A 14,540-nucleotide genomic window follows, 5' to 3' on the forward strand; every position below is an offset into this window, starting at 1 on the left:
AATTTACTGGAAGTGGTACTTTGAACCTTTAGTTTTGAAAGTCTCCAATGACAAGATTAAACCTCTACATTCTTAGTTACAATGCATTTTACTAAGGTAATTTTTGTCCCTTTTTAGTTTGACCACTTTCCTTCAATTTTTTATTTTTATTAGCATTACAAATATTCCGACAATTTTGCTACTCGCATATACGGGAGCCGAGGATATCGAAAGTTCTTTCTTTGTCAAATTAAAATGATATAGGCTGCTTGATAATACATTTGCCCTATAATACACTCTAAATGCATTAAGTTGATTCTTTGATGCGAAATTTAAAGATGTAAGAAACCGACGTCATTAAACGCGTTAAGTTGTTTACTATTAGGGGATACAAATAAAAATAAAAGTTTTATCTATTCATCGGAAGTGGCTCCTTTTTTAGTGCTTAATATTAAAAGGTCCTAGCAGTTCAGCACTTTGGATTTGCGGCGCGTTTCCCCGAACAGGAATGAGCAAATGCGGTCCAAAAGGAAGGCCCCTAAAATATCCAGGACCAAGACCCCGACCAACGTTTTCCGGAACTAAAAACGAAAGCATTAAATACACATGACGAAAAAAAAATTCAAAAATACATACCTCCACTGGGAAATCAATTATCTCAAAGAATTCCGTCAGTTCGGGCGCCAGGCCCGTGGACAGAAGGATCACCAACGTCGCTGAAGCTCCGATTGCATACATCAGCATACGATTGGAGCGTAAGCTCTCCATAAAAGGATGACCCTGATAAAGCAAAGGTTTAGTAAAATATTCAATTCGATGACTTATGTGACGCACCTTATAGTTGACGGCAATGGTGGCCACTTGCAGTGATAAGCAAATTATATAGACCGTGCTGCTTACAATGTTGGGATCGTATTTAGTCTTCTCCTCAGCATCCATGTCAATGTACAGCTTTACTTTGCCCACTCTTCAAAGGCATTCATAATTAATGTTACTTTATAACAATACTCTGTATATTTTATTTTAACTTACCTGGGGGGTGCCAAAATGTTAGCTTGGCTGGTCAGGTAGTAGAGCGCTCCAAAGTGCACAGCAAACTGGCTCAGTATAGTAGAAATTGTGTAGAAGTTGAAAATGTTTGGCAGTGGAGCCACCTTGGACAGGGTTTTCAGTGGCTAAATAAAAAACGAAATTGAGTTCATTTAAAAGAAAAATATACAAAAATTAATAATTAAATAGTCCTAAAATATAGAAGTAAATGTAATGTCTTAAAGGTTTGTTACCCACCTTAGCTCGTGTGATAAACAGAAAGCAGGCGGCAATGAAGATGCCCTGCATGGTTGCTTGGGTATCGCTAAACTTGATGCCATCGATGTAGAGCACAGACTGGCAGTAAGCCTGAATAAGGGCGTTTAAGGCGAGGATCTTGAACATCTGTAGTGTGGTTACCAGCGTGCAGCGGCCCTGCTTAATGATGTGGTTAACTAAAAAGGACAAACAGCATCAAAATATTTAACTTAAAAGGTGAAAGCCATTTAACCCACCGCACATGATCGAGGAGGATTTGCTGGTGAATGGCGCCGCAATAGAGGCGTCACCCAACTTTACCATAGTTTGCTCCTCCATGTCCCGCAACGCAGTTTGGAGGCGAGCTTGTGTCTGGCTGATATGCTCCTGCCGCCGGCGCAGTGCCCGCTCTCTGGGCGTCAACTGTTGGTTAGCATTGGCTGCTGCCTGTGCTGCTGTAGCAGCCGCATTGGCTGCCGCCGTGGCCTGCTGCTGCTCCTCCTCGGTGCGCTTGCGCTTCACTGGAGCACTGGTCAGCAGGGAGACTCCCACGTTGGCGTGCTTGAGGGCCCCCACATCGTTGGTGCCGTCGCCACACATCAAAGTACAGTAGCCTAGCTGCTTAAGCTGTGTGATTACGAATTCCTTCTGCTTGGGTGCAAAGCGGGCACAAACTGTGATCTGTGGCAACAGATGGCGCATATATTGCTGTTGATATTGCTGCAGATGCTGCAATCCCTCGCCAGTGATACACAGATCATGCGTGCCCATTAAAAGGGAGATGCCCTTGCTACCATTCTTAATATCCAGCTCATAGGATTGATCCCCGCCAATGGATACCCAACTCCAACTTTCTCTATTTTTCTGGTCAGGTGGTGTCAGGATGAGCAGCTTCTTGCGGGTAAAGCGAAGTTCTCGGGCCACATGGCAGGCGGTGAGCGGACTGTCGCCCGTGATCATCACCACTTTGTGCGAGGATTGAATGAGTTCCTTGATCACCGATTTGGAATCGGGCTTCATGGGACAGGAAATGATCACGAATCCCGCGAAGGTCAGGTCGCACTCCACTTCCTCACGTTTCATTTCCCGAAGTTTTTGAGATCCCAGGGTGCCGAGCTCCTTAACTCCCAGCGCCAGTACGCGGGCTCCGCGACGTGAATACTCCAAATAAACCTGAAAGCAATAATAAGTTAATCTTCACCAGATATGATATTTTTATGGAATGTCTATTTATACCTTCTCGTAGTCCGACGGCACCTCGCGTAGCATCTTTTGAATAACCTCAGGAGCTCCCTTTACCGCTCCTATGTGTTTCACCTCATTGGAGAAGGGCATTAGATAGCCAGCTAGCACGGACATTCGCTTTAGCGCCGACGAAAAGTGGTAGCGCTGGATGATCTTCAGGGGCTTGAACTGCGGACGCTTAGGAATGACGCTATCCATCTTGGTTAGCGTCCAATCCACCGCCGCTAGTGTTGCTTTCTCTAGTGGGTCTCCAACCAATCCGTCATCCAGCAGGGCGAGAGAGTGGCAGCAGGCGAGCACCTGAACCGTGTTCCCTTCCGCCTCTTCGATGGGCACACAAGCTCCATTGGGAGCTAGTCCTGCAATACCCTCGACCATGAGATTGTCCGTGGTCAGAGTACCCGTCTTGTCAAAGCAGCAAATTTGTACTTTTCCGGCGAACGGAATCCTGAATGGTTCTGTGCAAAACACAAACAATTTGGTTAACTGGATCAGAGATGTGTTTACGGCCAAGGTCAACTCGATGGGCAGATCCGGCGGGATAATGGACGTCAGGATCAGCGTACATTCCAGGAAAAGCTTATAACGATTGCGCTCCAGATCCTCACTGCCCTTTACCCACACATAAGAGGCGGCGGCCACGGCAAAGACCATCAAGAAAGCGATGAAAGCGAACGTCTCCACGTTGTTTTCGGTAGCTCGATTTGCGCCAAACAGAATCGTCCGCAGGAGCTTGCCCTGCGACGTGTTGAATCCTGTGCGAATCACATAGCCAATGCAGCCGCCATCGGGAGCGCGCAGCGATTCTTTCGTAGGAGCAGTGTGCTGAACTACTTTAGTGCCACCAAACAAAACAAACAGCTTGCCATCTCCCTCGGCGTCCATTTCAACGTCCAAATTATCCAGCGATTCCAATGACTCCTTCATCAGCGGGACCGATTCACCAGTAAGCATGGATTCGTCCACGATGCAAGAGCCTCGGAGGATGACCAGATCACAGGGCACAATGTTGTCGTTCTGGGACCGCGTTATCGACACCAAATCACCGGGCAGCAACTCGTCGGAGCCGATGTGGCGCCACTTGTTCTGCCGGAAGGCGTAGATCAGGTACGGCTTGTTGCCCATCTTTCGGATCTCGGACATATTCCGCAGCTGCTGCTTGACAATGGTGCACTCGAAGGCAACCAGCATGAAGAGCGTAAACAGGGAGTAGTACCAGTAGTCGTCCATGCACCACAGACCCACGGAGAACACCTGAAACACGAAAAACGGCGCCGTTGCGCGTTCTATGAAGAGTTCGTGGAATTCGGGAACCACCATTTCCATTTCGTTGTTTCCGTAGGTCAGTGTGGCACGCTTAATGGCTTCCTCTGTTTCCAATCCTCTGGATGAAGAGTAGCTGCTCAGCAGGCCATTTACCGGGAATTCGACGGCGCGGAACGTTTTTCGATCCTCATTCCAAACGTACTTGGTCTTTTGGAAAACCAAGAAATGCTGTGTCGAGCCGTCTTCAAGCAGGGTGGAGCGAACGGGCACGATTTTGGAGTTGCCGTTGTTGGCGGTGGGCACCACTTTGGCCAGCACATTGGCGCCGGGCAGCTTGACGCGGCGGCAGGTGAGGAAGGCCAGTACGTGGACGCTCCAGTAGCAAAATAGCAGAGTGAGGATGTGCAGAAAAGCAATGGCCAGCACGCCGATAAAGCCCACGTCATTCCAAGTGGTGGAACTGTCCGCGGTTGTCTGGTTCTCGGCGGAAGTCAGTTCGGTCTTGGGGGTGGCAGGGTCCTCGCCGCCAATCACGTGGATCCACAGGTAAAAGGCGGCTAGATAGAGCGGTACGAAGGGCAGCACCACACCGCTCAACGGCGTGGGGATGCGCACATGGAGGCTCACATACTGCACCAGGTCGTCCAGCTTGGTCGGCTCCTTTGCTCCGCCGGTCAACGGACGCATTTCCTTGCCGTACGTGTCCGTGTCTCCGGCGGCGCCTCTCGAGATGGCTGCTCCTGCTGCCTCGGTCATCGGTTTCAACTGGATGCTCTTACTGCTTCGCGTCGCCTGCGTGTTGTTCTGAGAAAATCTAAAGAACTCCTTATAGTTGTAATGTCATAGCGGCAAAAAAATTGTGAAAAAAAGCAACGTCGACGTCAGCTGTTTCTGTGCTGAGCTATCGATAGGCACGATTAGTTATGGGAATTCAGTGCTATCCGTTTCAAAAGGAAATTCAAATTTTAAATTTTGAATTTATGTCAATGAAGAGTTGATTTAAAGAAACATATAAAATAAATAACTTCTACTAGTGCCACCATTTAAAGTTCCCGTTTGTGAGTTTTATTATATTTAAAAATGTATTAACGGATGGAGAAAACTGATCAATTCTGAAGTTTTAAACAGTATCTAAATATTTTAAAGAAGTTTATGCATCAGAACTAACTAACTAATTATTGAAAGCAATGAAATTAACAAATTATTCGATGCATACTTTTTGAATAGATCATTTTCTTTAATTTTTCATCCGAGTGGTGTGAGTGATTTATCCTCCATTTCTCCCCCGCAGATCCGAGCACGACTCGCACCCATGACATCAACCATACAAATATACATCCTTTCTACATATGTACATATTTTTATAGTTAATTAATACAGCTCTCACAGAGGTTGTGCTCAGTATCGCATTCGAAGGGCCATAATTTTAAATCGGTTGAGAATTAAAAAGAACTGCTAGTTTAGTTTTTATACTATTTACTATAAATTCTGTGCTATGTGGTCTTACTTTTATACAATTTTGTATACAGAGTATACTATGTTAGCAATGTTAGTATACATTTCATACTATTTTAGCAATGCCAGTATAAATATTATACCCTGTATTAAAGAGACAAAATTCTAAAATGATGTTTTTTAAGTTTTTATATTTTATTAAAAATATTTTTTTCATTTTTATAAATTACTGAAGGCCATTTTTAAACTAACAAATATACATAAATACAATCCATGTACACCATAAATACGTAGGGGAGAGGTCTGTAGGTTGGTACACCCTTTGTTTTTAATCTGCCATTTCGACATTCACTTATGAAACTTTACGCATTTGGTACTGATCGAAAGGTTAGTCTATTAGCTTAATAAAAAACAAAAAAAATATTTTTTTTCCTTAGGGAAAACTGAAAAATTATTTTTTTTGAAAAGTCCCAAAAAACGACATTTTGAAAAAGAGGTCTGTAAGTTGAGACACTTTTAAAAGTCAATAATACTCACACAAAAAGTACTCCAAACTATAAGGAACTATTACACAGGCCGACAAAATGTGACATGGGTCGGTGTCCAGGCCTGCCACCATTTTATTTCGATAAATTAGGCTTTTCTAAGCATAAGTTGCCACTACCCCTGTTATCCATCAGCTCTGGTATTTGCGGTATCTTTAATTTAAGAAAATCACAAATTTTCTTCGTCTTTTGGGATATATCTTCAAGAGTGGTCAACCAATTTTGGTAATCTCTTCGGAATTAAATAGTTACATGTCTCATTTATTCGGTCGTTTTGGAAAATTCAATCCAACTCAACCACAAGAGGAGGTGGGCGCATTCAAAATTTTAAAGTCACAGCAAATTTTAAAAATCTTCATTTGTGAACAGCGTTTAAAAATTAAATAAAAATATTTTCTTCTACGATGCATTTTTGATCCAAAGACACCCTATGTCCCTATAGGGAACATTATAATGTTTAGGACACTCATCAGGTTTTTGTGAATTGTTTTGGAATTTTTAAATTGTTTTTCTTACTTTCTTCACAGTGACGATTCACAAACAGTGCCCAAAACTGTCATAGTCCCATCCATTTATCCCATCCATTTTTTAAGAACTTAGATTAAATAACAATTAAAATCAAAAGGCTCTTTGAACATTCACTTTTCCCCCATGTACTAGGCAGAAAGCGACCTCTGTTGGCCTAAGGCCTTTTTGTATGAAAAACGGGTGTCTCAACTTACACGCTCAAAGTGTCCCAACTTACACGCTCAAAGTGTCCCAACTTACACAATGGGATGTTTCGGATGTTTCACATTAAGCTGATTCTTTTTTTAATTAGTTAACAGTTAATATACTAATGTTTTAAATCTCTTACCAAGTAAATTTAAGGACGTTATTAATTTTAAAAGGAATTTTGAAAAAAAATAGACAACAACTTTTTTGGTGAAAAATGGTACACGACTCTTACAGCTTTAATCTGTCTAGAGCCTGGCTTATAATGTTTTCCCCAAAAGTTTTGTCACGAAAAAGGGTCTTAAAAAAAAAAATTGTAAAAAACAATTTTTTTAGTGGATAAGTTTTGAGAAAATTGTGTGTCTTAACTTACTGACCGTCTCAACCTACAGACCTCTCCCCTATGTATGCATATTTGGGCAAATGCAGCCGTTTTACCGCTGATCATCTCCAGAGTGATCGCCGTCCAGATGACCACCGCACTATGGGTTTTTTCGCGTTTTTTTTTGGCATAAAGTCAATTTTTTTTTTGTATCTTAAAATTTTTTTTATTTTTTGTTTTTAAACACCCTAGACAGATAAAAAAATATGTAACTTTAACATATGGAGCAACACTGCTCTGCTGGCGAGCTGTTAAAGTCAGCCAATTATGTACCACCTGTTTTGAATGAAATTGGCGAGAAAAATTGTGCGACTTTGATCGTTTGTTGTGGCATAAGTTTACGAAAAGTTAAATGAATAAATATGGAAAACGATTGTCCAGGTATGTAAAACTAAAGTTGACCAATGTTTGTGTCGTTGTTTTGTGTTTTTGTCCAATTGAACCGTGTTTTGTTTATGTGTATTTTTAGAACGAGCTTAACAAGTGTAGTTGGGTTTCGTGGATCAGTATTTTTGCATGGCAAAGTGTTGCAAAAAGTTGTAAACGAGAATCTATTAACCAAAGTGTGCAGACTAATGAGAAACTAATTCTTTTTGTCCGAATCCACATGTTTTCGAAAAAATCAAAATTTTCTAACACTTGTAGCAACAACAACAAAATTTTGTAAAATGTATATTTACTTTCAGAATGAAGCACTAATAATGGAGATGAATACTAAAATGTAATTTTTTTTTTTTCATTAAATATAAAGAAAATAAGAAATAAAATTGTTTAATGGATCTTTTTTGCATGTCGGCCAGATCGGTTATATGACAGCTATATGAAATAGTGCTTTAAATCATTTGAAACTTGGTAGGTCATCATGGGAGCTTAAAAAATGTTTAAAATTAGAATTTATGCCAAAAAAACGGAAAAAAATAACCATAGTGCACCGGAGCTCGGTCGAGGACGCTGATATTAAAGTTAACATTGCGTTGGCCACCGTCAGAAAAAAACAAGCCAACTGCAAGATCCTTAGTTTCCCGGCATTTGGAGCGGATTTCAAGGTTGTGTCCGTAAAAGGGAAGAATTTACTCATTAGTTATGCACTAAGACACAATTTAAATATATACTTACATTTCAAATAAGCCCAAATAAGCTAATAATAAAATTTTCACAAGTAATTTTCACAAAATAAACTTTTTTTTGTGCTTTACTTCAACAACGAATGTTGAAAGTGATGGTTGGTCGCACGACTAGTGCATATAATCAGGTACTTTGTCTTCAAAAAACTTTACCTAAAAGCAGTGTTGGGACATACCTAGATACCTAGATAAACAATTTGACTTTGCGCGTAGGGATGTCAAATATTTTAAAAATATCGTATCGCTGATATATTTTCTTTAAGAAAAAAATTAATATGATATATAATATATCGCCAAAAAAACATCGATATATCAGATACTTTTGATATTTTTTTTTCAGTTGAGTTTCAAAATTTTAGCCGCGTAAATAAACTAACAACAAAGACTTTTGCCCTAAAATTAATGTAAAAGCACTAGAAAAGTATAAACAATATAATTTCTTATTTTATTAGTTCCACACATAAAAGTGTTTGTTTTTCAAGTGGGATAACATATTTGATGTATTCCCACTTGTTTTAAAAGTTTTCAAACAAAGTTTGCACTTAGTTTGTATTTCTTAATTTCACCGAAATAAATTTTAACACGCTTCATTTTTTTGTGCACAGATGAGAGAAAGATATGGGCACTTCCATATTGTCGCTCGGGACATTTGCACATCTTTAAAGTTGAAAAAAAATTGTAAAAAAATTGATTTTAATTTTAATAATGGGCTTTTCTATTTACTCTTCCCAAGCTCTATTTTGTGTAAAAATCTTGATTTTGTTCCATTTTTAGTTTTTAAGATATCGTTAAAAAACTGCCGTATTCGCGCGGGACAAAAATAGAAGTGGATTTCGGGGAAGTTTATTCAACAACAGAATTTAGTGAATTCTGATGAAATATTTGAATGCGATTTTTTTTAGAATGTTGTCCAAACATGTCGCTTTGAAATGGTTTTGGTTTTACTTAAAAATTGTTGCCGTTTTTTTTATGCAGTTTCAACCAGATTCGTTTGGGACATGTCGCTTGGGACATTTTTTCTTAGCGTTTATTTCTTAAAGGTGTATTTCTGTACCTCTAATCCTTAATTACTGGCTGTTTTAATAGTTTAACGTGTAAATTAAGCATTCAGTACAGAATAATGTCACATATTACCATTCCTAAAGGATAAATTAACAACTGAAGACAGTTCCAAAAAATAATAAAATAGCTAAAAACTAATTTTTGGGTATATTGGTGCGGTTTGTCAGAAAAATAATCAAACTATACTCAAAATTTTTAGTTAAGCTCAGGACCAAACTATTTAGAAACTAATATCGGGGCAAAATCATGTGGAAATATGTTTTTTTCAAGTTTCAAGTTTTTGGCTTGGTGGACCTTTTGGTAGAAGTGCCCATATGCAAATATCAAATAATATCGAAAAATAAAATATCGATATTGTGATATTTGGCTAAATAAATATCACGATATAAATATATTTTTTTGCAAAAAATATCGATATATTGATATTTTGATATATTTTTGACATCCTTACATGCGACATAAAATTGTCTGTAAAAATGTGTTTTTGTTCCCGCCATCAATAATAATTTATTTCCAATTTATTTTTGTAATTTTTTCATTAAAGATAGAGTTTTTTTTATTAATTTGAGGTTGGGCTATAGGAGCAGCCGTTATTGCCGCTCCAAACTCGTCAGAGGTTCTTGTCAAGCCCAATTTACTTAGGAGGTAAAAAGGTCTAAGTCCCGTAGCGGCGCTGCCAACAGCGGCAGCGGAGAGACGGCCTGTATATTCTTATATTCTTAAGCATGGTGGAACTATACAAGGTGATCTCGTCGCGAGAGCTGCCCTCTTTTGAGGACGTTATTTGTGCCAGTCTCTATCTAGCTTTCTCATTCTATCGCTTAAGAGAGACAGAGAGGTAAATATATTTAACGTCCTCAGCAGAGCTGACGAGACCACCTTGTATAGTTCCACCATGTTCTTAAGTATATAGCTATGCTCTCTTAGTCCGGAGCGCGGAGATATATGCACATGCATAAGGTCCGCTCGTGTTGCAATTATGCTGACACTTGCACTTTCAGCGTGCAGGCCAAGGCACAGCGAGCGGTTTGTATTTCGGGCATTTATGTTGATGACCGAGACCTTGAATTGTATAAACACTGTACTCTTGGTACAGTGGGTGCTCGATATATACACACAAAAAAAAAACTTAGTAAAATCAACTGTAATAATTGTCAAACAGGCCCCAACCAGCAAAATTGTCAATTCTACTAAGTAAATAGTCATTTCACAACAACAAAATACACACAATTAGCAAAGACACAAACCCAAAGCAAAAACAAAATACACGTAACTATTTTAATAGTTACGTAACCATCTTTGTTGGTCAATTTTACCAAGCAAATTTTTTTGTGTGTATATTTAATATGTGTGCATACTACATCTCCCTCCTTTTGAAAAATAACGTAATATAATGGAGTTATTTTCTAGTATTAATTTTACAAACTTTAAGAAAAATGATATTAATTATACACACAAAAAAAAAACTTAGTAAAATCAACTGTAATAATTGTCAAACAGGCCCCAACCAGCAAAATTGTCAATTCTACTAAGTAAATAGTCATTTCACAACAACAAAATACACACAATTAGCAAAGACACAAACCCAAAGCAAAAACAAAATACACGTAACTATTTTAATAGTTACGTAACTATCTTTGTTGGTCAATTTTACCAAGCAAATTTTTTTGTGTGTAGGCACAAATTTTTTTTGTGTTATTAATTTGTTTTTATATATATATTTTTTTTACATTTTTTTTTTAATTAGTGTGTATTCTTAGTTTGGATTTGGTTATCTTATGTGCTCTTATATTATGTATGGCCATACGTGATATATTTAAAAATTGATTATGAAATAAAGAGTTTTACTCTATCTTTATGTACTACTTGCTTTTTATTTTTGTTATTTATTATGGTTATGTTATCTCTGTCTCCTATTTGTTCTACCTTATAAGGACCTGTATATTTGAAATCTAACTTATTCCCTGTTTCATTTTTTAATAAAACCTGATCTCCTATTTCTAGATCTAAATCGCAACTTGTTTTGTCGTAATTAATTTTCTGTTTTAGCTTATGAGATTCTAGCATTAGTCTAGCGCTTTTAAATGCCTGTTCTAATCTAAATTTGGATTCCTTTGGATTCCTTTTCCTTTTAATTTTCTGTTTTAGCTTATGAGATTCTAGCATTAGTCTAGCGCTTTTAAATGCCTGTTCTAATCTAAATTTGGATTCCTTTGCATAATATTCTATATTACAAAGGGGTTTTATTTTATCTATGCTATTAAAATGTTTTGGTAGATTTGAAGTTTTACCAAAAACTAGCTCATATGGACAATAGTCATGTGCCATAGATGGGGTCGTGTTAAAACAATATACGAAGTATCGCAGCCATACATCCCAATCTGTTTTGTCAACTGAGATGTATGAACGAATAAACTCATTGAGTGTTCTGTGGCTTCGCTCCACAGTACCTACTGTTTGGTGGTGGTGTGCAGTTGAAGTTATGTTTTTAATATTTAAATATTTACATAGATCTTCAATAATTGAATTTTTATATTCTGTACATGGGTCCGTAATGAACGTCTTCATTGGACCGTACCTTAGAATAAAATCTTCAAATATAGCTTTTGCTACTGTATTTGGACTTTTATTTGGTATAGGTATAGCTACTAGGTATTTAGTTAAATCGCAAATGGAATGTAGACAATATAGCTTCTTTTTCATTATTATTTTTTATTACGGTCGCCGGGTTGAGTAGCACTACTCTCAATGATTTCAATATATTATTGCCCATATTTTTAAAATTATCAATTGAAACATGTTCAAAGATATTTTCCCACGGTGCCACTTTGAGTTGGCTGACTTTGTGAATACCGGCCTGCTTTTCAAGCCTTTGAAAGAATTGAACTAATTCAATGGTTCCATTAGTATACAAATCGCTAACATCATATCTTGCTGTAATTTTCTTTCCGTGCTTAAATAAACACATCTTATTATTTACATGCAAGGTCACTACTTTACGTACTTCATGATTATTAATGACATCATATATGTTGGGCTTTGAAGCTTTCTCTATAGATTGCTTATGCAGATCTATTTGTTCCTTTCCTGCGCAGGATTTTAGTCTACTTTGGTTTTTGGTAGTGACTTTCAGAATTGTATTGTTTGTTTGTATATTTTTTAAGTCTGTTATGGTTATTCTAGAGAGCGCATCGGCTACCTAGTAATCTTTGCCCTTTAGATACTCTACCGTAAAATTATATTCCTCTAATTCAAGTCTCATTCGTGTTAGTTTAGAACTGGGATTTACCATTAAAAATAAGTAGGTAAGTGCTCTATGGTCTGTTTTGACAGTGAAGTGTCTACCATAAATATATGGTCTGAAGTGTGTTATTGCCCAATGAATAGCTGCTAATTCTTGTTCCGTAGTGCTCTTGTTGCTTTCACCTTTCGTAAAGGATCTTGATGCGTATGCAACTGGAAGCGTTAGTCCTTTTTTATTTTGAGTTAGAACTGCTCCACAAGCGTATTTGCTAGCATCTGTGATTATGCAAAATTCTTTGCTAAAATCTGGGTATTGCAACAGAGTAGGGTTTATTAATGCTGATTTAAGATGTTCGACATTCTGTTGTCCATTCGAATTTAACATCTTTCTTACATAATCTTGTTATGTGACGGGAGTATTCAGCAAAATTTTTTAAAAGGCGTCTGTAATAATTGCAAAATGCAATGAATCTTCTAGAGCTGTCCGCATCATGTGGGACTGGATAATTTCGAATGACGTCGTATTTTTTGTCGTCGGGTAAGATTCCTTTATCTGTGCATTTATGTCCTAAGAAAGTGACTTCATGCATGAAAAATGAACATTTTTCAGGATGTAGCTTTAGGTTGTGTTGCCTACATTTCTTGAAAACATCAGTTAAATTCTTGAGCATATGTTTTTCGGAACAACCTATGACTATTAAGTCATCCATATAAAGAAATGCCTGCAAAGGTTCTAATCCAGAGAAAGCTATAGTCATCATTCTTTGGAAAGAGTTTGGCGCTATTTTTAAACCGAATGGTAATCGCGTGAAACGATACGAACCATTGTTTGTTGAAAAGGATGTTATATCCCGTGAACTTTTTATACCCGTTACTCGTAGAGTAAAAGGGTATATTGTATTCGTGCAAAAGTATGTAACAGGGAGAAGGAAGCGTTTCCGACCCCATAAAGTATATATATTCTTGATCAGGATCACTAGCCGAGTCGATCTAGCCATGTCCGTCTGTCCGTCTGTCCGTCTGTCTGTCTGTCTGTCTGTCTGTCTGTCTGTCTGTCTGTCCGTCTGTCCGTATGAACGCTGAGATCTCGGAAACTATAAAAGCTAGAAGATTGGCATTTCGCATGCAGATTCTAGGAGTTCCTACGCAGCGCAAGTTTGTTTCAAAAGGGTGCCACGCCCCCTCTAACGCCCACAATCGCTTATGTACGATTTTATAAATTTGAATATTTTGGAAAAGTAAAAATGCAGTTTTGTTGTGCTTATCAATACCTATCGAAATGTAGAAGAAATTTTTTAAATCGGACCATTCGTTAAAAAGTTAGTGCTGATCAAAGTTTATATCTCCATCTCCCTCGCACTCCCTTTAGCTGAGTAACGGGTATCTGATAGTCGGGGCACCCGAATATAGCGTTCTCTCTTGTTTCCAATTCAATTTGATGAAAACCTGACATTAAGTCAAGGCATGAGAAGTATTTTGCTCTACCTAGTTGATCTAAAATATCATCGATTCTAGGGAGTGGAAATTTATCAGACAAGAGTTTTTTATTAATTTGACGATAGTCAATTACTAATCGCCATTTTTTATTTTGCGAATTTGAAAGTGAATTTTTTGGTACTAACAAAAGTGGGCTATTATAAGGTCTCTGTATCACCTTGTAATAGCCCACTTTTGTTCCACTATTTTATCATTGATGAGTTTTTGGACTTGTTTTTGAATTTCGTCTTGTTGACTATGAGGATTTCTATAATTTTTTATATATACGGGTTCATTATCAGATAATCTCAGCTTTTGTTTATAAAAATTATTGGTAGTGATCGATTCGGTTTCTAGTCCGAATACATCACTATACTGGGTACATAATGCTGTACGCTGTTCATTGAATTGAGGCGGAAAGTTTTTTGCAAGTTGGGATAATACCATTTTTTGTCTGGTTTCTAAATCCGTTTTTACTACTTCGTAGTTTGAAAGTTCAAGATGTATATTTATACCCTTGTAGAGGGTATTATAATTTCAGTCAGATGTTTGCAACGCAGTGAAGGAGACGTTTCCGACCACATAAAGTATATATATTCTTGATCAGCACCAATAGCCGAGTCTATCTAGCCATGTCCGTCTGTCCGTCTGTCCGTCTGTCCGTCTGTCCGTCTGTCCGTTTCTAACTAGTCTCTCAGTTTTAAAGCTATCGCGATGAAACTTTCCCGAAGGTCTTCTTTCTATTGCAGGTAGTACATATGT

The 14,540-nt window shown here is 38.0% G+C and overlaps 1 protein-coding gene across 1 annotated transcript; it reads right to left on the reverse strand.

Annotated features, from left to right (window-relative positions):
- Positions 1–126: 126 nt before the first annotated feature.
- Positions 127–4,687, reverse strand: LOC108062867 (endoplasmic reticulum transmembrane helix translocase). The gene is made up of 7 exons (XM_017149713.3): positions 2,503–4,687; positions 1,524–2,439; positions 1,267–1,463; positions 1,012–1,154; positions 814–946; positions 616–759; positions 127–560 (listed from the first exon to the last, which is right to left on the reverse strand). Exons 1-7 carry the CDS (start codon positions 4,531–4,533, stop codon positions 441–443), a joined length of 3,684 nt encoding a protein of 1,227 aa, XP_017005202.2. The 5' UTR covers positions 4,534–4,687; the 3' UTR covers positions 127–440.
- Positions 4,688–14,540: the final 9,853 nt, after the last annotated feature.

The sequence above is a fragment of the Drosophila takahashii genome, chromosome 2L (genome assembly GCF_030179915.1).
Source record: "Drosophila takahashii strain IR98-3 E-12201 chromosome 2L, DtakHiC1v2, whole genome shotgun sequence".
Classification (NCBI taxonomy): Eukaryota; Metazoa; Arthropoda; class Insecta; order Diptera; family Drosophilidae; genus Drosophila; species Drosophila takahashii.